The sequence below is a fragment of the Dreissena polymorpha genome, chromosome 1 (assembly GCF_020536995.1).
Source record: "Dreissena polymorpha isolate Duluth1 chromosome 1, UMN_Dpol_1.0, whole genome shotgun sequence".
Taxonomy (NCBI): Eukaryota; Metazoa; Mollusca; class Bivalvia; order Myida; family Dreissenidae; genus Dreissena; species Dreissena polymorpha.
In genome coordinates this window covers 124,212,017-124,236,255 of record NC_068355.1, presented here as the reverse complement: position 1 = coordinate 124,236,255, position 24,239 = coordinate 124,212,017, and the positions used below count along the sequence as shown (strand labels likewise).

At 35.3% G+C, this 24,239-nt stretch overlaps 1 protein-coding gene across 1 annotated transcript in view; it reads left to right on the top strand.

The window, feature by feature from the left end:
- LOC127848510 (centromere protein F-like) overlaps positions 1-23,962 on the top strand; it is a 34,342-nt gene extending 10,380 nt beyond the window's left edge. Inside the window, exons 5-12 of the mRNA XM_052381012.1 lie at positions 1,453-8,130; positions 8,675-13,234; positions 13,445-13,591; positions 14,262-14,377; positions 17,830-17,923; positions 18,283-18,328; positions 20,091-20,148; positions 22,624-23,962. Coding sequence (XP_052236972.1) covers positions 1,453-8,130; positions 8,675-13,234; positions 13,445-13,591; positions 14,262-14,377; positions 17,830-17,923; positions 18,283-18,328; positions 20,091-20,148; positions 22,624-22,645 — 11,721 coding nt within the window. The 3' untranslated portion in view covers positions 22,646-23,962. The remainder of the gene's footprint in view (positions 1-1,452; positions 8,131-8,674; positions 13,235-13,444; positions 13,592-14,261; positions 14,378-17,829; positions 17,924-18,282; positions 18,329-20,090; positions 20,149-22,623) is intronic.
- Positions 23,963-24,239: the final 277 nt, after the last annotated feature.

Below are 24,239 nucleotides of genomic sequence, written 5' to 3'. Positions count from 1 at the left end.
AAAAACTAGGTCACGGGGTCACTTAGTGCATTTCAAGGATTTAGCATGGTGTCTGCTCTCTAATTGAAGTTTGTTTCATCCAATCTTATCCAAATTTGGTCAGAAGTTGTATCTAAATGATATCTAGGTCCAGATCAAATATGGGTCTTTCTGGGTCAAAAACTAGGTCACGATGTCACTTAGTGCATTTCAAGCATTTAGCATGGTGTCTGCTCTCTAATTGAAGTAATTTTCATCCGATTTTCACCAAATTTAGTCAGAAGTTGAGTCTAGATGATATTAAGGTCATGTTCAAAATGTGCTGCTTAATTTTCAAAAATATATCATTTTGCCACTAGAATGGTAAACTTTTAAACTTGTCCAAAACCTTCAAACGGGCGTATCTTGTGACAGTTTGGCACTCTTGTTCATATACCATTTGTTTGTATTATTTCTAGACAAATGTTCAAAAATATATTTATGGAAAAAATTCAAAAACTGCTGCAACACCCCTTAATCTTGCCATATCTCAAGACAAAAAAGTAATTAAGTTAGACTGGTTTAACTCTGTATGTTGATAGAGTGCCATATGGAAAATATGCAAATTTTAGTTTTTCATCATACTAAAATTGTGGTTGCCATTATAATGAATTGTTACATAAATAAGTGAAAAGTAACATCTGGATCTCACACATATTTAAGCTAGGTTGATGAAACTCAGTATGTGGATAGAGGACCATTATGGGAAACACAAATAATTGGAATCTTAAGTCTGGATCCTCAAAAAATACTTCAACAAGCAGTGGACCATATGGGGAATATGCATGTTGTATCAGTTTTTCTGTCAAGACTTCACAGGGTGAGCACAACCCTCACTGTCTTACACTGCACCAATAATGTTTGGCTGTGTTGCTTGGCACCATAGTTTGTTACAAGTCAGGTGTGCGGCCAGAACCTCCGCCTTCAAGACTTGATGCCTTTGTCAGGGTTACTGGGTTAGCTCATGGTTTGAGGGCTTGTGTTACAGGGATCCTTACCCTGGGGAAAAATGTATTACCGCACCTCTGGATCGCTTCAGTTTTCTGTCATTGTATATTTGGGGTTATCTCTGTTGGGGATGGTGCCAAGCTTACTCCCCCCCCACACACACATTTTGATATGAACACCCCATAGTTGGTTCCCATGTTTATTTGTTCAACAGGCATGGTTTATCTAAAAGCTATGTCGCGAGACCGTCCCCTTTCCGCAAACTTTGAACCCATTGGGTTGAGGATTGTCACCCCACACCCTAATTTTAAGAAGTCAAGCACATTTATTTTGTCTGTGACAAGGCTCATCGTTTTCTAATGGCATTGCAAATTCATACAGTATCCTTTCAGCAAAAATGCACCTGTGGCTGGATATACACAGAGTGTGATAACTTTTTTTTCTGATATGATTACAGGTTCTTAGAAAAATTGCATTATTTTTCAGGATGATGAGGATTGTAAAGCCAGAATGAAAACAGACGTACCTATGGAACCGGAATTAAGAACTACAGGAGGTTTTGAGTCATTAGAAGATAAAACAGTAACCAAAATGTCTGGAGGAGATAACAGTGCTGCATATGATGTTGTTGAAATGGATTTAACAAAAGAAAGAGTAATGGAACTTCAGCGGTTGAATCAGTCTCTTGACGCCCTATGCTGTAGACAAGTAATTGATATTAATGTTTTGAAGAAAGAAAACAAGCAATACAAAGAAGAAATAAGAAAACTTTTTTCTCACCTGCTAGATCTAAGAATGTCTCTCTGTCAGATATTAGATAAAAAAGATACTGAAGACCAAGGGGATACAAAACACGTGGCTGATGTTAAGCATATACCTTTAGGAGAAGGTGATAAGACATTTGATCCTAAAGAAATAAGTGAAATGATGCAGCAAGTTTCTGACGATCTAAATAAATACAAGAATGACAACAAAAAGGTTCAGAAGATAAGCAAAGGTAAAGATGCAAAATTAAAAGCATTGAATACAAATCTAGAAGAGTTGAGAACAGAAAGAGAAAATCTGTTGAAAGAAAAATATCTTCTTGAAAATAAAGTGCAAGACTTGACTGGAAATTTCATTACAGACTATGCAAGCTCATCTAATGTCGACCTGGAAGTGAAATGTGCAAAGTTAGAATATGTTTTGCAGCAAAAAGATGAAGAAATTCAAAAACTACAATTTACAATAGAGTCAACACCAAAGTTTACAGATAGAAATACTATGCATTCAAATTTTGACTTGCTAACAAAAGAAAATGAGAAATTGAAAACAGAAATAATTAGGTTAACAACCATTGACAAAGCAAAAACTGCCAAGATTAGGCAAATTAATGAAAACACTGATTTGGTTATGAATGAAAAGACTGAAGAATTAAGTAGCAAGAACACTGAAGCTCAAGAATTAGAAAAACTTTTCACAAGTAGTAAAAGTCAGATTCACGTTTTGGAAAATGAAACTGAAAAGTTGAAGGGTGAGATAAGTAAATTGCAAAAGATTAATAAAGGAAAAGAATCAAAAGTAAAACAAATGGAGGAAATGGTGGCAGAGAAGACAAATGTGCTAGAACAAGTTAATGCTGAAAATAGTAGACTAAAAGAGAAACTGATACAATTAGAGCACGAAGTTGGAGACTTGAATAATGATATAATGCAACTAAGAAAGGTAAAAAGTCATTTTGAAGAAGAATTAGAAAGATCTCATAAAAGTTTGTTTGACATTAAGGACAAAATGGAGTCCATTCAAGAATCTGAAAATGGCGTGCGAGAAAAAGAATTATCAAAAGTAACAAGTTTAGAAGAAACAGTAAAAATTTTGCAAGAGGAAAAAATAATTTTAGAATATGAACTTGATACAGCAAAAGAGGAAGTGAAAAATCTTAAGGCTTCACATGATGATTTTCTACCAGAAGGTGATCAATTTGAAACAATACACAAAGATTATGTTGAAGATCTTGGTCATGAAAATTCTACAGCAGACATTGTATTGAGTGGGGAAATATCAGTGTCAGATAATGAAATAAAAAAGAAACTTGCAAACCTGAGTCACAAAAACAAAATGCTACTGCAGGAAAATACAAAAGTGAAAATGCTAGTAAAAGGAAAGGACAAGAAAGTCAAGAAACTGGAAGAATTATTAAAAGATCAGCAGGTTCTTATCAGCGAAAAAGAGACTGATGTACTAATTTTACAGGAAAGTGTCAAAGATCTCAATAATAAAGTCAAAATGCTGGAGGATATTGAAGATGATTTAAAACATAAAATTGATATAACTGCAGATGATTTATGTGAATGGAAGGAGAGCTGTCATGATCTAGAAGATCAGTTAGACGCTGCACATGATATGTTAGATAGAAAAACAGGAGAAATTTATAGACTAGAAGATGAAATTGTTGCTTGTAGAGATGACATTGAAAAGGTTTGCATTGAAAGGGATGAGCTTGAAAGACAACGAGACCTGCTGAAAGAAGACTTAGACTTATTTCAGAATAAAATTTCAGGTGAACAAGATCATTTAGCTTCATTAAGAATGCAAATGGAAAAGTTGGTATCTGTGAATGAAGAAAACAAAGCTGACATACAGAATTTAAACAAGATCATACAAGAAAAAGATTCAATTATAATGGAAAGTGAGACACAACTTAAAGCAAATGAACTGCAATTGCAAGAAAGTGCCACTTATATTGGTCAATTAAGTAATGAAATAACTTTATTAAAAGAAAGCTTAAAACTTGAACAGGATCAGTTAGCCTCGACCAGAATGCAAGCGCAAGATGTAATGACTATGAATGAACACAGCAAAACTGAAATATTTAATTTAAACAAGTGTATAGTAGTTTTTGAGCAAAAATTGAATGAAGGTGTGATTGTTAATGATCAATTAAATGATGAAATTTCAGCATTAAAAGAGTGTTTAAACTATAAAGAAGATCAGTTAAGTTCTTTGCAAGTGCAATTACAACAATCTTCAGAAATTTATAATAACAACCAGACTGAATTAGGGAAATTAAATCAGATGCTTGAAGAAAATGCTGTTACAATTAATGAAAAAGATACAATGCTGGAAGCCATTAAATTGCAACTCAAAGAAAATACTGTCTATAACGATGAGATAAATAATGAAATGGCAATCTTAAGTGATAGGTATAAAAGTGTTTGTGATGAATTAGACTGTGAAAAGAAATCAAATGTTGAGTTAAGATCTAAATTAAACAATCTTACAAAAGAAATAGAAAAAATGACTGAGGAAAAAGGTAATTATGAAAAAGATATGTGTATGCTAAACAAACATTCTGAGAGCCTTCAGAAAGTGAAAGAAGAGCTTGAATCAAAATTAAGAGAAAAAGAAAACGAAATAGTAACATTGAACTCTGACCTTCAGAAACATGTTGAAAGATTGTCTAAAAATGAATTTGAAAACAACAATATTCTTGCATCCCACCAACAGATAGCTGAAATATCGCAATCTTGGGAAAGCAGATGTTATGATTTGCAGACAGCCTGCACACATTGGCAACAGCAGTGTGAGTCATATCAAAATGAGCTTCAGTCAGTTACTGATAGGTTGAACTTGGCAGAGAATGCAGCGCAAATGCATACTGAAGAAATTGTCAGATTAAACGAACAGGTATCTGCCTCTCAGGCACAGGTTTTAGAATTTAACTGGAAAATGACCGAAAACGAAAAAGCGCAAGAAACTGTTTATAAAGCTAAATTAAAAAATGAAATGGAAATGTTAAATGATAGGTTTAAAGGTGTTTGTGATGAATTAGACAGCGAAAAGAATTCAAATGTTCAGTTGAGAACTGATTTAAGTAACATTACAAAAGAAATGAACAAACTGACTGAAGAAAAAAGTAATTATGATAAACATATTTGTATACTAAGCAAACAATCTGAGAGCTGTCAACAAGAGATAGCAGAACTTGAATCAAAATTAAGAGAAAAAGAAACCGAAATAATGAGATTGAACTCTGACCTTCAAAACCATGTTGAAACATTGTCTAAAAATGAAATAGAATACAATAATATTCTCGCATCCCACCAACAGATAGTTGAAATATCGCGATCTTGGGAAAACAGATGTAACGATTTGCAGACAGCCTGCAGTCATTGGCATCAGCAGTGTGAGTCATATCAAAATGAGCTTCAGTCAGTTACTGATAAGTTGAAAATTGCAGAGAGTGCAGCGCAAATGCAAACTGAAGACATTGTCAGATTAAATGAAAATATATCTGCCTCTCAGGCACTGGTTTTAGAAGTTAACTCGAAATTAGCTGAAAATGAAAAAGCACAAGAAACTGCATTAGAAAGAATTGCAAGTTTAACTACAGAGACTAAAGAAAAGGAAATGGAACTAGTTTCACTACGGGAAAAGTTGATGGCTACAGAGAAACATCTAGAGCAGTTTGTTTCAGAGCAAGATTCTTTCAAAAAGGCAATAGTATCACTTGAAACTACAGTAACTGAACAAAACCAGACAAACAAGAGACTTTATGAAGATTTATGTACCAGGATGGCTGAAGTGGAACAGCTGAATTCGGATTTGGTGAATACAAACCTGTCAGTTGGAAATATTAAAACTGAAAGTGAAGAGAAAATGCAATCTCTTGAAAATGATATCAAGCTCTTAAATCAAAAGTTAATGGAAACATTAACAGAATGTCAACAATACAAGCAAACTCTGTTACAATTGAATGTCTCAGTGGATGCCTTATTTCAAGAAAAACAAACATTAGAACAGAAAATAGACTGGTATCATAACAAGTATGAAGAAGCACAACAAGAAGTTGGTACAAAAGACCATAGTTTAATGCAGATAAGTGAACAACTCCAAAGTAGACAAGTACTTATGTCAGAGACAGAGAATTTTATTGCAGATTTGCTAAATAAAACTGTATTAGATGATGAATTAGAAACAAATAAGTCAAATGCTGATGATTTAGCTTTGGCACAGGTTTTCAATGAAAATGATGCAGACAATAATATTGTTAATGAAGTTGATGTCAGTAGAAGAAGAATACAAGGCTTGTTGAAAAGTTTGGAGTCCAGATTTATTAAACAGGCTTCACTTGTTAAATCTGTTCAGGACAATATTACTTCCAAGCAAACACTTATCCAAAATGAAAATGTGCTTGATGAAATTGGAAACAACGGTTCTGCAATTGACACTGCTGATGGAATAATTGTTGAAACAATCCAACCACTAACTTCAGCAGTTTTGGAAACTGCAGGTGTTACACAAGGGCAAACATGTATGGATTCCAAAACAATTAAAATTGCTCAGTTTGGCCATAATATTGAAAATGTATTACAAGACCATATGGAGAAAGAAGTTTCATATGAAGAAGAAATAAGTCTGCTTCAGGATAAAATAAAGAATCTTGAATCAAAAGCTGAATCTGAAAATGAATTGAAATTTGAAACAGAAAAATTGCATCAACTGATAAGATCATTAGAAGAGGAGTTAAATACTGCCAATGTTGATGCTAAAGATCTTGAAAAGGTAAATATTTCTCTAAAAAGCACAGAAAATGAATTGAAAAATCAAATAATACAGTTGAAAAAACAAAGTCAATCATTACACGTTGAAAATGATAGTCTTAGAAAAGAATTGAAAGATACTTCTTTTAAAAAGTCAGAAGAAAACCTTCTACTGTGCAGAGAGAGAGATGATAATTTACAACGCACAGAACAAATTTATCGTGAATTGTCTGTGGCTCAAAGTACAATTATGAATTTGCAAGCTACAATATCGCAGCTGACTGCTGAAAAGCAAGCAAATGACGATTATGTAAAAGACAAATTAACAGAATTAGATACATTCAAAAGTAAATTGTCTGAACAGGAGGAAGTGATAGAAAGTTTGAAAGTTGAACTGCAGCAGTTGCATCACCTAGTTGAAGACTTCACTGCAAAAGATCATAATTCACAAATTCTTATTGCTGAGCTCAAAGAAAAGTGCAATATTATGAAAGAAGAAGCTGATAAACAAAATGTGAACATGACAGACCTTCTGCTGCAGTTAAAAGACAAAGATGTTACAATTGCTTCAAGAGAAGAAGAATGTTTGAAAATGCAAGAGAAGTTAAACACAGTTATAAAAGACCTTGAAAACTTGACAATGTCTCAAAATGATATGCAGAAGAAATTCCAAGATCAAGAAATGGAAAGTACTAGTATGAAAGAAGTGATAGACACAGAAAAAGAGGAGGTTCAGTCATTGTATGAGCAGATGAACCAGCTTGTATCTGAAAAGTTGGATCTTGAAATGACAGTGGAGCAGTGTAAAAGAGATTTGCAAAGAGCTGCTGAGGAAATGAGAAAATTTTATCAAGATAGGGAGAACATGGATGAAATACAACAAATGAATGAAAACATGGTTATAGAAAACAAAGCATTAAAGCAAGTGAATGCTGATTTTTCCAAACAGATTGAGTTAAACACATTAAGAATAAAAGAGCTTGAAAATCTGCTTGCTAACAGTAATTCTGAATTAAGTACTTTGAAAACTGAATTTGAAAGTTCATTTGCTAAACAACAGGAATTGGAACATAGAGTTACTGTTTTGACACAGAATTTAGAAGAGGAAAGAGACCAAGTTCAGAGTGTGTCTGGTGAATTATATGCTAAAAGGGAGAGTTGCAATAAACTGAAAGTGCTTCTTGAGGAGCAAAATATGATGGTGCATTCTTTGAAAGAGACAATAACATCAATGTCAGATGATGTTGACTACTCTAAGAAGCAATCTTTTAATGTTCAATCTGAGCTTGATCAATGCAAAGTCAAGATTGGGGATCTCTTGAACATAATAGAATTGTTAAAGGCTGAAAAAGAGCAAGTGTGTGAGAGCAATTCAAAACTAGAGGATATTGTTTCTGAGAAAACTAGAGCAATTCATACAATTTTTACTGAAGTAGTTAAAATGAAATCAGAGTTCATGAAATTGAAAACATCACTTCAAGAGAATATTCAGTCAGTCAATGTTTTGCACACAGCTGTTGGTTATGTTGGAGTTGCTATCTGTGTAGCAAATACAGCTGAACGTATAGAAGGCCATCTTGTACACTCAAGCGATGGCGTTGGGACTGGAGATATGGCTGACTTTGCCCTTGAAGTCATGAAGGTACAACAGTCATATCAATTATTAGCATGTCTTGTTTGTTCAAATATGTGTGTAATAAAAATCAGTTTTGTTGAATTAAAAATTAAAAATATATTTACAATTATAGCTGGTGTAATACTTTGGAATCTAGGTTATATACTATATTTTTTATTCGTAGTTTGTTCCAAAGAACTGTTTTGGTACTTCCAAAATCGTAAGAATATACATCTACCATACAATAGCATTGAGCACATTTTAGTTTGATGTCAGTTCAGAGCAGTCAAATGTGTAAGCCCATGTAGTGAAAATATAAAGCATTGTGATTCAACATGAACACTTGCAGACAATTTAGTAGTACATATTAAATTAATTGCAAAATATTTGTATAATCAATTTAATTCTGAATAATAATTGAATACATTATTATTCTACAGTGTAGCTGAAAATGGCCACAGTCTTCATCTCTCATTGTCGCTAGTATTAATAATGTTTTATTAGTTTAGGAAATATTATTTTATGGGTATATGTTTTAAGTGTTTGAAAGTTTCTTTTATTTGTATTTTAGGATGAAATGGAGAACATGTCTATGAAGGCAATCATAGACTGCATGAAACAAGATCTCTTTGAATGGTCCACTCAGTTGTCTTCTGGAACTCAGGACAACACTCAGCTGTATGTTAAAGTGTGTTCCTTGAAAGAGGAGATAGACAAAGTAAGAAATGAAAATAAATTAATGGAAGCAAGAATTTCTGAAATGCAAAGTGAAAGTGAACATGCTGAAAAAGAAAGAAGCATACATTTAATGTTAGAAAATCAGACTCAGACAGAAACCAATACCGACTCAGGTGATACCCTTAAAAGTAAAATAGAAATCTTGGAGAAAGAAAATGCAACTCTCAAGCAAACTGTGAATGAGAAAGAAGAAAGATTTACCAAAGCTTTGGCAACTGCGAAGAAAATAAAATTTCAGTTAACAAAAGCAAATGAAAGCCTTCAAAAAGAAATTGCCTTGAAAGCAAAGTTAGAAAAAGAGTTACAGGATGAGAAAGAACAGTCTGTGTCAAGAGAGCAGACATTGCAAGAAGAATTAAATTTGAGTGTTGAAAAAATCTGTTCACTACATGAACAACTTACTCAGAGCCATACCATCGTTAAAAATCTTGAGAAGAAAGTCTTGAAGGTTGAAAGTGATGCTGATAATCAAATGAAGTCCTTGCTTGAGGAACATAACACTGCCCTAGATGATGTTAAGAAGGCCTTTGAAGAAAAAAAATCTGATTATAATACACATATTATTAATGAAGAAGCAATAAAGAAGAAAGAAGAACAAATTCAAATTCTTTCAAAAGAAATTGATGAACTTAGAACTTGTTTGAGTAGTTTTGAAAACAAAACATCATCTATGATTGAAGCAGTGGCAGGAATGGTAGTTAAAATGACTGTTTTGAATGCCAAACTTGAAATACAAAATACACATGAAACATTTGAAGCAACCATAGACCATGCAGACATTGGTAATTTGGATAGTTTAAAGAAAGATACAAGTACACAAAATAAACAGTTTGAATCGAAACAAATTTATGAATTGCAAACAGAATTTGTGAGGCTAAAGAGAATGCTTGAACAAGTAAACATGTCATATGAAACACAGTTGGACAGGAGTGATAAACTTCAACAAGAAAATGAATCTCTTAAGTGTCAGCTTACAATGATGCAATCTGAAAGTTATACAGAACCTGTGGTAGTGGATGAAGTGACTGTTGAAACAGTAAGACCAGTCACATCAGCTTTATTGGAGTCTGCAATTGGTGCACCAGTCAAAACGGATTCTTTCGCAGACAATCAATCGCAATCAGTCAATAATGATAACTATCAAAAAACAGAAGTTGTTTATGAGAAAGAAATCAGTCAATGCCAGGAAAAGGTACTGAATCTTGAATCAGATATTAGTAGTACAAGTAATATGAAGGAAGTTTTGCAGGAAAGAATAATTGCTTTAGAAAATGAGTTGAGTACTGAAAGGGGTGGTGTTCATGAGCTCAATATGTTTATTATTTCTCTTCAGAATGAGCAACAAAAATTGATTGATCAAGTTGCCCATTTGGAGGACCAAAGGCAAGCACTAAAAATTGAAAATGAAGGTTTTAAGCAAGAATTGCAAGAACTTGTTTCAAAGAAGTCAGAAGAAAGACTTTTATTTGACACAGAAAATCAGCAGTCAATAAAAAGGGTTGAGGAACTTTCCCGAGAACTTTCAATAGCTCAAAATACAATTGTGACTTTGAAAGATTCATTAAAACAAATAACAACAGAGAAACTAAATCATGATAATAATGAAAGAAATATGTTGACAGAATTAGATAATTGTAGAAGTCAGTTGTCTGAACAAGAGGAAAAGATATCGCATCTACAAAATGATCTGCAACAGACACAATATTTAGTTGAAGAGTTCACTGTTAAAGATCAAAAATCACAAACCCTTATTGCAGAGCTTAAAGAGCAATATGTGATGCTCCAAAATGATAATGCTTCATATCAAGAAGTTTTAGAGCAGATGAAATCATCAAACATGGACTTGCAGGAGGTAAATAGTAGGCAAACAATAATGTTGAAGTCACTTCAAGAGGAAATTTCGAAGGCAGGCTCTGTGTCTGAAACTGTGGAGCATTTGAGGAATGCACTAAACTTGGTAAATGAAGAGAAAGAAAAATTAGAACAAGATTCACTTACAAATCAGGCACAGCATGGTGAAATACAATTACTGGTTACTAAGTTGCAAGATGAAAATAAAAATCTGGAATTACAGCTGGTGGAAATGCAAAGGAATATGGAAATGCAAGAAAGTCAAAAGAAGATTTTGGAAGAACAATCTAATGGGCTTAATTCAAACTTTGAAGCAGTGCAAAATGAATGCAAATTGCTTGAAGCCCAGACTGTGGAACTTAGAAGGAACGTGGACATGCTACAAAATGAACACACAATAATGGAAGAAAAATGTGCTAGTCTAAACAACAAGTTTGAAGCAATACAAAAGGAAAATGGTATGTTGGAAGCACATAATGTTGAACTGAATGCAGTGGTTGAAACATATCAGAATCAAAAGAAAATGCTGGATGTACAATTTGCAGACCTTAAGGGAACAGTCGAAGGAATACAAAATGAGAAGGAAATGTTGGAAGTGCAGCTTGAGGAACTTAGTAAAACTGTGGAAATGTTTCAAAACGACGAGAGATTGTCTGAAGTAGAATCCAGCAATCTCAAAATGAATTCGGAGACAATACAAAATATAAACACTGTCTTGGAAGCTACCAACGCAGAACTTAGTAGAAAGGTGGAAACACTTGAAAATGAAAAGAAAATGCTGGCATCACAAATTATGGAACTTAATTGTATGGTAGAATCAATGCAACATGAGAAAGAGAACGTGGAACTGCAAATTGATGATCTGAAAAGAGTTGTGGAAACCATACAACCTGAAAATAAAATGCTAAAAGACAAATTAAATGAACTTCAAACATTGCAACATAAATTCACTATATTGGAAGAACAATCTGTGGAACTTTACAATACATTAGAAATACTTCAAAATGAAAAGAAAATGCTTGAATCTCAAATTTTAGAATTAAGTGGTACTTATGAAACTCTACATAATGAAAAGGCATTGTTGGAAGTGCAATTTGATCAACTAACAAAAATGATGAAAGAACTGCAAAATCAAAACGAAATACTTCGAACACAATCAAGTGAACTTAATACGACTGTGGAAACACTGCAAAGTATGCTAGACTCGCAGTCTGTGAAGCTTAATAAAAAGTTGGAAATATTAGAAAATGGAAACAGACTGTTGGAAGCACAGACTGTTGAACTGGGTTCAACAATAGAAACACTGCAACATGAAAAAACAGTGTTGGAAGCAAAAACGGAAGATCTTGAAATATCTATGGAAATGGTGCAAAATGACAAAAGCTTGTTTGAAGCTCATTCTAGTGAACTGAATTCAAACATTAATACACTACAAAGTAGAAACACTACATTAGAAGCTAAGTTGTTGGATCTTTGCACAAATTTAGAAACACTCAAAACTGAAAAGAAAATATTAGAAGAGCAATCTTCAGACCTGCTTAGAAATGTGGAAACATTACAGAATAAAGACAATATGCTACAAACTCAAAACAGAGAACTCAATATTCAAATTATTTTGCTGAAAAATGACAACAAAGTACTGGAAGACCAAATTTTGAATCTTAATGCAACTATCACATCTACACAAGCACAATTAAAATTGTCTGAAAATGATAAAGAAGAACAGGTAAAGATAATAAAAGAGCTAGGTGCAAATCTTGATGATGCAAATATAAGTATACATGATCTTAACACTGAGGTAAAGTGTTTAAAAGAAATTATTTCATCAGTGACTGAATATGTGAAATCATTTAATGAAAGTGATTTAAAACAAGCTGTTGATCACCATGGCTTTTCAGAAACTGGAAACATGTCGTTAAAAGAGTCCACTGTAAAAAGTATCAAAGAACTTCAAGAAAATATCACTTCAATGGGAAATGTTGTAAAAAATACACATGATGAAAATGTGACATTCAAAAAAGCTATGGCGAAAGCAAAATCACAGTTAAGTAAATTTGATGCACTTAGATCAGAGTACGAGTCATTAAGTGATGAATACACCAAGGTCATTGCTGATAACAGTTCTCTTACAACACAAGTAAAAGAACTTTATCTAAAATTCAACAAGTTAAACGAATATGATAGCCAAAAGGCAACCACCACTGAACTTCAGCATCTTGAAAAGACTAACAAAACATTGCTTGAAAGAATCTCCCAACTTGAAAATGAATGCTCAACATTACACTCGCAATATGTAAAGCTTCTTCAGAGCAAATCCACAGTTGAGACGTCCATGCAACAAACATCCCTGGAGAATAATGCCCTGAAAATGCAGCTAGAAACGAAAGGTGACAAGTCGGGGCAGCTCCACGGGGAGTATTCCAAGCTGCACAGGCAGTTTGAGGTGACAGTGCAGGAGAAAAGTAGGCTGAAGTTGGAGCATGACATGATGGAGAGACGGCTGCAACAGATGGAGGCACGCTGTCAGCAGCTGGCCTTACAGGTAGTTGAATGCTTGAGACACTTCATAACTCTTTTTGTATTGGGCTGATTTCACTTCTTACAGAGGAGCTCAATTTTGTCCATTAAAGACCTTGTAGAACTAGCTATACAGGTTATTTAATTGCAATGTTAAATAACCCATTCTACTAAAAGCTTATACTTTTAGTTTTATATTTTGCTCATAATATTGTTGCATTCAATGTATTCGCAGGTCAGTCAACTAGCAGAGGACAGAAGTTTTCTGAACAGCCAACTGGGCTCGCTGTCCAAGACCCTGCGGGGACGTGAGAAGGAGATCACCGTAGTTCAGCAGCAGTATAGGGACTTGTACAATACACACACATCTCTGCAGAGAAAGGTAGGAGTATGAGGGATTTATTAACTTATGAGGGTTTTGTTATTTTAAGTGCCATAATGCGAAACAGGCACGAGTGTAAGGTTTCTGGTAATTTAGTTGGAAGAAATGTGGTGTATTGACCTAATTCTATCTGAACCTGGTTTTGTTAGATATGTTTTGTTATTACTAGATCTCTTGCATCTCATGTTTTGTCATTTGTAAAAGGGCAAGGTCACCATTACTTGTAAGTTTATACTAATATTAAATTTAGGGGATAGATACAGGCTAATAAGTCTTACCTGCAATTTATCAAAATTATGCCCCTTTTTGTTCAACAACTCCATTTCTGTATATCCTCTAATGATATTTAATAATACATCAATGTGTGTCTCAGTTTTCATCATATATGGTCAACGGCGAAGGGCCACAATTGTGATAGGCAATTTAGTAGAATAATGCCTCTTTTGTACTAGTTTGGTTAAGGTTTGTGTTTGCTAATCAGTAACTTAAGTTTTCATTCCCAAACAAGTTTTCATTCCCAAACCTTGATGAATCTTTGGATATATCAGGTCTGCATGGAGACCCAGCATTTGGGCTCCATTGGGTCAAGGTCACTGTTGCTTCAAATAGAATAGAGATAGAGTTTCTTGTGAATGACTTCAGGGACGATGAAAATTTCTCCTTCTTTCAGATTTCTCAGTTAGAGAAGAACCTGTTTGTTGAATGCATTGACAAAGTGACCCCTCAGTCCTCTGGACCAGTTACACCTGTTGGATACAGTCCATCTCCAACACCCGATCTGAAGAGGTAGGTAATGTCTATTGGAACTGATGTTCTTTTTGCAGATGGTATGGAAATCAGCTATTTTCCCACTATTCAATGGCCCCCAAAATATATGGTGGGCACCTAGATTTCCTCTATGCAAAAAGTATTGATAGGGTAAACTATTGTCAAAATGTTCGTTTTTAACCCTATTATAGGGATAAAAAAATAGATCTTTAATGTGTTTTTCTAAAGTTTTTAAAGCATTTCCAGGACCTATGTAAATGTAAAACTTTGATTTGTAGGAGTATTTACTGAAGGTTTTTTATGTCCCCCATACTGTAGTGGGGAACATATTGTTTTTGCCCTGTCTGTTGGTTGGTTGGTTTGTGTTTGTTTGCTCCAACCTTAACTTTTTGCCATAACTTTTGCATTATTGAAGATAGCAACTTTGGCATGCATGTGTATCTCATGGAGCTGCACATTTTGAGTGGTGAAAGGTCAAGGTCATCTGCACAGAAGGGGACATAGTGTTTCTGACAAACAAATATCTTGTGTTTTTTTTTAAATATTTTTAGTTTGGAACAATTGTGTTTGAAAGCTAAATCGATGTTAAAATGTCATAAAATGCATGCATGATGGTCCATAAAACCAGCTTTGGTATCAGACATCTGTCAAGATTATGCAATGTCTGGCAATATAAATTGATTCCAACTTGTGAACCTAGGGTATGTGTGACAAGGTTTTGCAACATTAATGAGCCACGTTCTGAGAAAACTGAGCTAAATGCTTGTGCATAAAGTGCGGTTCCAGATTAGCCTTTGCAATCTGCACAGGCTAATCAGGGACAATACTTTGCCTACATTGGATTTTCATTTAGAAGAAACCTCCTTTAAACAAACAATTTTTTATGCTTCCCAAAAAATTTTGGGGGGGAGCATATAGTCGCCGCTTCGTCTGTCCATGCGTCCGTCAGTGCACAATTTTTGTCCGGGTGATTTCTCAGCAACTAATGACGGGAATTCAATGAAACTTTATGAAAAGCTTCACTACCAAGAGGAGATGTGCATATTATCAGCCGGTTCTGGTCGGATGATTTTTCACAGAGTTATGGCCCTTTGAAATTTTCCATTAACTGTACATATAGTGCAATTTTTGTCCCCCCAACTACTGACTGGAATTCAATGAAGCTTTATGGGAAGCTTAACTACCTTGAGGAGATGTGCATGTTATTTGTGGGTTCTGGTTAGATGATTTATTTAGAGAGTTATGGCCATAACTAAGTTGTTCATTGTGAGATTTTAAAATCATTCGGCACAATTGTTCACCATCATTGGACGGTGTGTCGCGTGAAAGAATTACGTCGATATCTCAAAGGTCAAGGTAACACTTTGAGTTTAAAGGTAAAAAATGGCCATAAATGAGCTTGTGAGCCATAACTATGCCGTTCATTGTGAGATTTAAAAATCATTTGGCACATTTTTTCACCATCATTGGACGGTGTGTCGCGCGAAAGAATTAGGTCGATATCTCCAAGGTTAAGGTGACACTTTGAGCTCAAAGGTCAAATATAGCCATAAATCAGCTAATGTCTTGGCCATAACTATGTCGTTCATTGTGAGATTTTTTAAATCATTTGGCACATTTGTTCACCATCATTGGATGGTGTGTCACGCGAAAGAATTACGGTGATATCTACAAGGTCTAGGTTGGCGCTAAGGAAAAAAACTTAGTCGCCAAATCTAGGGGGGTCCGGCGGCATGCCCCCCCCCCCGGATTTTTTTTTGATCCTAGATTGTCTGTGGTGCGTTTTGGGGCTATTTCCTGAGCAAAATTAAGACTATTTGTTTCTGAAATTAGCCCTTTTTTGCTTGAAAATTTTTCTTTGCTGGTGAGCCACTTGCTGACATTTTGCAGCCAATTTATTTGTTTACATAGACACCAGTGGCGTAGTGATAATGATACACTAACACCGTTAAACAGTTTTCGGTACATGTGGTATTTAGGTTTGAAACCACTAAAGCAGCCCGCCCGTCTCGGAAGTAATTATACGACATTTTATAAAATCCAAACATTTTTTTTTCGTTTTTGAAGAAATGCGTGAGGAATTACTAAGTCAGCATGAGACCGCCTTTGCATGTCAAAAAAGTGAGACTCACGACGAAACCGTGAACCTTGACAGGTATAGACGTTTCTGATTCTGCATTCAACATTTGGTCATTTCCTGAGTTTACATTATTCTGTCCGCTTTCTTTTCTAAAGAATTGTGTTAATTTCTGTTGCTTCGACTTTCCATTTTCGCTCGCAGCATCCATTTTTCCCAGAATCTGCAACTCACTTTCTAAATCGGTCTTTCAAGTCGCATAGCGACCGTAAAGGGAAGTAACTCTTATCTACTTTTTTAGCCAATCAAAATCGTTGTGTCTTGGGAAATTAGTTTATAGTGGCTATGTCAATGCCATAACTCCGCCCATCTGATTAAATGCCAATCCGTACTGGTCGATTCGATAACGTTGAATCATAACATCTATAGCATAGGTCATTACACGGCACGCTTCAGTGATTCAGTCATCACGTAAATAGCCAAGTAACCAAAATGTTCAAAAAGTCTGGTTGCAGTGTAAAGCTTGACCAATTAAGACATTAGCCATGTGGATTATCGACCTGGGCGGTCGTCATTATCCCCTGGGGCCTTTCCGGTAAGGATGTTAACTTTGTAATCTTGGCGATGTTTCTGGCGATTGATACGGCCTGAAAACAGGCATTTAGAGTGTGCATTTGTAAAGCATAGGGTCTATTTTTTCCAATCGCCAATTTCATGAAAATCTTATTTTTAATCGCCAGCTAGGAATTGTAATCGCCAATGGCGATTTCGGCGATCGGTAACGCTAACGTAGAAGGTCAAGGTCACACTTTGAGTTCAAAGGTCAAAAAAGGCCATAAATGTGCTTGTCTGTGCCATATCTATGTTGTTCATTGTGAGATTTTAAAATCATTTGTTCACCATCATTGTACGGTATGTTGCATGAAAGAATTATGTTGATATCTCCAAGGTCAAGGTCACACTTTGAGTTCAAAGGTCAAAAATGGCCATAAATGATAATAGCATAATAATTCTTAAAATTCGCCATAAATTAGCTTCTCTTGTTTTGTGAAGACAGCATGCAAAATAGTCTGTGTCAATGCCGCACGTGGGGGTATACGTCATGTCTAGTTTTGTCCAAAGTTATGCCCCTCAAGACGTTTCCTTTTATCTGAATATATAGTGCAATATTGTGACCAAAAAAAACTTTGGGGAGCATCACCCGTCTCCGACGGTTTCTTGTTTTATAAAAGTGATAAGTGTCACACCTGATTAGCCTGCATTGACACCTGATTAGCCCGTGTGGACTTCACAGGCTAATCTGGGACGACACTTTGTGCACATGCGTTAAGCCCAGTTTCCCCAAAAGGCAGCTCATATGGATGTCAACCCATGTTCCAACTCTTGTCTCTAGGCCAGAGAGTGTGCCCAGGTTTGTGAAGGGAGATCACCCTCACCTGGAACAGACACTGGAGATAAGTCTGCACGAGAGGCTGGGAGAAGAACAGGTGAGCTGAAACATTCGATGATGTGATAATTTATTGGGCTGATTATGAGCTGATAATGAAGTTCCAGTGTTAAACTGTTGTATCTGCTTAAAATTCTAGAATTGAATAGCCTTTTTGTGCATTTTTGTGGTGAAGGGATAGGGACTGAATAAAAATTAAATTGACATCTTATTTGCAAATGCAAACAGAATTAAAACTGTTCAAACATCAAAGAAATGTTGAATAATAATGGTAAACTCTTTAAAAATGGTCTCTAAAACTGCTCGAGTCAGTAGTGTTGTTTAAAACCGTAAAGTAGTCCTATGCTAAGTTTGGTTTTAAAGTACCACAAAATAACATTGCCGTTAATCCTTTTTCAGATCATGAAATCAGATGAAAGTGGAAAGATGCAAGACATAGAATTAAGTAAGTATTCAGTTTTTGAAAGACCATTCTTTATTATCAATATGGAATCATTGATTTTTAGCTCTGCTGTTTTCGCCATACTTGCTATCAGATTATGTGGAGTTTTTTCAATGGGAAGAGATGCAAATGGTTTGGTGTTTTCAATTTCTATTCAATTAACCGAATTATTCGATAATTCTTTTAAGTGGAATCTACTGTATTGTCATAGCCAGCTCGTCGTGTCGTCCAACGTCCGCCATCCGCGTCGTGCTAAAACCTTTACATTGGCTCTAAAATCAAAGTGCTTCCACATACATCTTTGAAACTTCATATGCACCGTAGATGCATCTTGATGAGTTCTACACGCCACACCCATTTTGGGGTCACTAGGTCAAAGGTCAAGGTCACTGTGACCTTTAAAAAATCTAAAAAATCTGACATGCTTTCATTTATTCAAAACTGCACCGGCAGCCAAGCGGTGGCACCCGTTATGGGGTGCTCTTGTTAGTTATCCCCCGCCAGAGGCGGAGGGATATTGTTTTGGCGTTGTCCGTCCGGAACTTTTGTGCCCGGAGCCATATCTTGGAAGTGCTTTGGCTGATTTAATTGAAACTTCGTATATATATATGCATAAGAGGATGATGCACGCCAAATGGCATTGTACACCATCTGTTAAAAACAGAGTTATGGACCTTTGTATCTTGAATAAATGCTTTTTACTATAGGCTTTTTTGTGTCCGGAGCCATATCTTGGAAGTGCTTTGGCGGATTTCATTGAAACTTGGTATGAGTATATATATGCATAAGAGGATGATGCACACCATATGGCATTGTACACCATTTGTTAAAAACAGAGTTATGGCCCTTTGTATCTTGAAAAAATGCTTTTTACTATAGGCACTTTTGTGTCCGGAGCCATATCTTGGAACTGCTTTGTCGGATTTCATTGAAACTTGGTATGAGTATATATATGCATAAGAGGATGATGCACGCCAAATGGCATTGTATACCATCTGTTAAAAAACAGAGTTATGGCCCTTTGTATCTTGAAAAAATGCTTTTTACTGTAGTCACTTTTGTGTCCGGAGCCATATCTTGGAAGTGCTTAGGCAGATTTCATTGAAACTTGGTACGAGTATATATCCCCCGCCAGAGGCGGAGGGATATTGTTTTGGCGTTGTCTGGCTGTCCGTCCGTCTGTCCGTCACTTTTGTGTCCGGAGCCATATCTTGGAAGTGCTTTTGCGGATTTCATTGAAACTTGGTATGAGTATATATATTGATAATAGGATGATGCACGCCAAAAGGCATTGTACACCATCTGATAATAACAGAGTTATGGCCCTTTGTATCTTCAAAAAAATGTTTTTTTAGTGTCAAATATAACACTTTTGTGTCCAGAAGTATATAGGCGGGGGATATCAATTCAACAAATTTGCTTGTTTAATATTTCACCTGGTGACCTTTTTTAGACCTAAATTCGAACTTAGCCTTGATATTGTCAAGATAAACATTCTGACCTTGTTCTAGGATCAGTCATAAACAAGAAGTTTCTAAAGCTGTTACAAGTTTTTCTTAGATTTTGACCCAATGACCTAGTATTTGAATGGACTTGATCTGAATTCGAACTTGGTCTACAAATTTTCAAGATAAATATTCTGTGCAAGTATCATTGAAATTGAGTCATAAGTGGGGTTTCTAGTGGGATAACCATGTTGTCTTTCGGTTTGACTATTTGACTTATGAACTTACAGGATTTTTTATATAGTTCTCTCTCATTGTAGCCCGTGATGCTAGTGGCAGCTACCTTCGACGACTGCAACGCTGGATGGCTCTACAGAGGTACGAACATATGTTTAAGAGGGGGTATATTGGAGTAACCCTGTATGTGAATTTGTATGCCCCTATGAAGTGAGAGGCATTAAGCCATGCACTTGTCTGTCTGTAAGTCCTGAACCTTGTGTTTTTATCTCCTCTTTATCTTCTGGGTGGATCTCAAACTTTTTCACAGTGGAATTATGATAATGTGTTGATAATAATAAAGAAAGGAGTCTTGGATTTGAAGAGCTTTTCAAAATTATGGCCCTTTGTCTTTTTTTGAACTGTGGAATATATAGTCGAAAAAAAGTGTTTTCAACTCATTTTAAACTGCTTGGTTGATATTGCTTAAATGTTCAGTTTAACAGCCTCACTTTGTAGGTGACCATAAAGAAACAAATATTCGCACTGACAAGTTGGCCCTAATAATGCCCTTTCTGTTTTTTCACATTAGAATGCATAGTCCCAAAATGTAGTGTTTTTGACTCACCTTCAACAACTGGTTGGATCTCCCTCAAATTTTCACAATAGCATGACCTTAATGTGTAGACTATTGTAAAAAATGGAACTTTGGCTGTGACTAGTTTGGCTGAATTATCGCACATAGTCTTTTTTTCTACTCTGGAATATATATTCTTAAAATGTTGCGTTTTCATATCCTAATTAAGTGTCGGGCAGATTTTGCTCACACTTTTACAGCTAAATTACCTTAATGTATAGATGATTGATAAGAAGGGAATTTCAATTGCATCCAGTGTTGGCTGGATTATGGCCCTCTGTCTTTGTGTCCGCTGTAGCATACATGTATATGGTTGATTTGATTGTGTCTAACATGTGTTGTGGGGGCATGAGGGGCACATTTCTAGTAAGGTGGGCTTCATATTCAGTTGTGATCAGCTCTTTATAAGATTTAGTGTTTTTCCGAGGAGGGCAAGGGGGCATGGGGCATTACTTTCAAAAAGGGCATTTTAGCGCGCAGTTTAGGCAAAAAAGGGCAAAAACGTTCCCTGAACATTGAATTACGGGGAAACATGAAATCGCATCAGAAGCAGTTGTGGAAAAAATTACATATAATCAAGCACATTTAATGGTAATAGATGTATTTAACTTACTATGATTTATATTAATATATTTACCTTGCAATGTACATTAAGTTCCATGCTGTTTCAATAAACTGTACAGCACGACAAACATAATAAAGCAATATATGCATATGAATCTGATTATACACAGATCCACTAACATATAAATGAAACCATGTTTGTCTTATCCCATTTTCTAACAATTATCTTGACAGATGTTTAAAATAACATTGCGAGTAAATTGATCGCTAACAATATGCAAACACTCGTTTCCGTGACATACATCCACCGAGTAGATTACAAATAAATAAATAATGTTGTTGCTATCTAAAAAAAAATTATGCATCGTTGATTATCACAGACATTTCATTAATCCCTTCTTAATGTATAATCTCTATCGTTAATTCGATCGTTTACGACGTTATTTGCCATTTTTACCGAGTCGCAATTTAATTCTGTATAGTCCGCCATGTTGATAAAATGTCAAATGATGTAAGCGACAGGTGCGCATAGCAACGTTAAATCGTATACGCGATTCGCATTTTGTTAAATTAGTATAGATCTACGTCTCAGTAATTATTTCAATAATTAGATCTAATTATCTTAAAAAGGAAAACGATAAAGAATAAATTTGTTTGTGATTTTAAATGTAATTATGCGTAAAAATATATGTTTTGATATAACTGAATAATGCATGCAATGCACAATTGCCACGAGAATAACATCGAGTTTTTCATCAAAAGTGTCCGAAGTAATGAATTTATCGTGGAGGAGTACACATTGCCGACCGAAAAGTGCGCTTGGTATAACATAGCCTCCGGCATTATCGATTGATACTGACATGGGGTTATTCACGCATGACTAATTCACAGCTTTGGAGCAGTCAGTAAGACCTACCTATAAATCGAGCACTATAATAAGATTAAGTCTGCTCAATTAATATAGTCGATTAGACGTTGACGTCTCTCGAGTAAATCAAGCACAGTCGGAGCGTCACAGACAATCAAGGAAGCTGATTTTGTGGACCAAGTAAGATCGAAAGGCAAAGGGCGCGTGGCGAACTTTGCCTTTGAAAAGAAGGGCGCGTGGCGAAATTTGTCTTTGAAAAGTGCAGAGTGATGATCGGGGAGGGCGGCGTGGCTTTTCGCCACGCTAAAATGGCCTGGGAAAAACACTCAAGATACTTATTTTAAATACAAATATGTATTCAGAGACATGAAATGTGTAAATCCAGTTAAATTGCTACGTCCTCATGAGTCATGTGTGTTGTTTTATTGTGAATACTATTTTTGTGCTTTCTCACCAGTCCAAAAAGAATCTTACTTTTTGTTTGGATTTAATACAGATGATCCATAAAAATATACCGGTGTTTTGTGATATAAATATGTACGTCAGATTGTGTTTTGTTCTTTTGCAGAGAAAAAACTCATACGGAATAACCGTTTTATGGACGATTTTACTCGGCAGTGTAAGAAAAACGGACTTGTGGATGATTTTACTCGCCAGTGTTAGAAAAACAGACTTGCAACACAGGCTGGATCAGACATAGAGGCTGTCACACATACTATTCAATGCTTAATCAGTGCTTCCATAAACATTTTGTAAATGTGTTAGATGCCAGATTTACAGTGCTTAAGGTTGAAACTGAGGGGTATGAAATCGGTAGTGGATATTAAGGTGCATTATATGTGGGTGCATTTGTGTCACCAAAGTGTAACAGGTGTCATGTGTACATAAAATCCTGTATAACATATGAGTCGCGTTCTGAGAAAACTGGGCATAATGCATGTGCGTAAAGTGTCATCCCAGATTAGCCTGTGCAGTCGGCACAGGCTAATCAGGGATGACACTTTCCGCTTTTATGACATTTTTCATTTAAATGAAGTCTCTTCTTAGCAAAAATCCTATTTAAGCGGAAAGCGTCGTCCCTGATTAGCCTGTGCCGACTGCACAGGCTAATCTGGGACGACACTTTACGCACATGCATCAAGCCCAGTTTTCTCAGAACGCGGCTCATATAGTCAACAGTGGGTGCCCTGTACTATTCTTCCAAAAAGTGTTCTGTGCATTCCAAATGGTCGTATGTATTGCTTGTTAAATAGATTTTTAATTATGTGTATATATAATTCTTACATTAATTTATATTAAGATTTGTGAATCATTGATTAGACTCTGTTATCATGGACAAAAAATCTGTGCAGTAGTTGTATTAATGCACCTTTAAAATGTTTAGGCACTATTTAATGGAAATAGTTATATTCTAGAATCATTCCTTACAAATTAATTTATTAAGTTTTGTAAATGGATTTATTTACATGAAAAATGCTTGCAAGTTATTTAATACAATTTTTATATACATTATCATTCCTACCCATTTGAATGTTTTGTTTGTTACAGATCATCGATTGCAAAGTTTATAGATTTGTAAATGGTTTGATCACTTTTTATTTTATTGATTTGTTAAAAATGTTCACTTAGTTTTGGTTGTGTACTGTACAGCTACCTTATGTGATAGAGGTGAAGTTTTCGTTGTGTACTGTACAGCTACCTAATGTTATAGAGGTGAAGTTTTCGTTGTGTACTGTACAGCTACCTAATGTTATAGAGGTGAAGTTTTCGTTGTGTACTGTACAGCTACCTAATGTTATAGAGGTGAAGTTTTCGTTGTGTACTGTACAGCTACCTAATGTAATAGAGAACTATTGTGATGCTTATGATTAAAAATATTGGGTTATAAAGTATCCTGGTTAACGGTATTGATTTTGTTGTATTTTTAATCTGATTAGGAATAAATACAGATTGAAGTGAATAACATTTTAAACATGCATTTGAAAGACACTGGTCGCATATTGAACAAAAGATATATAAAGTAATTTACAGCAAATTTGTCAAGCAAGTTTAAATTAGTTATCAAATATTGAGAACGCTTTGTAGGGACAAAAGCAGGAAGTGCAGCGACAAACAGGTGGTTTCAAAGCAATAGCTTAAGTTTGAATTGCCCAAATCTTGATGAAACTTTGGATATAGTAAACT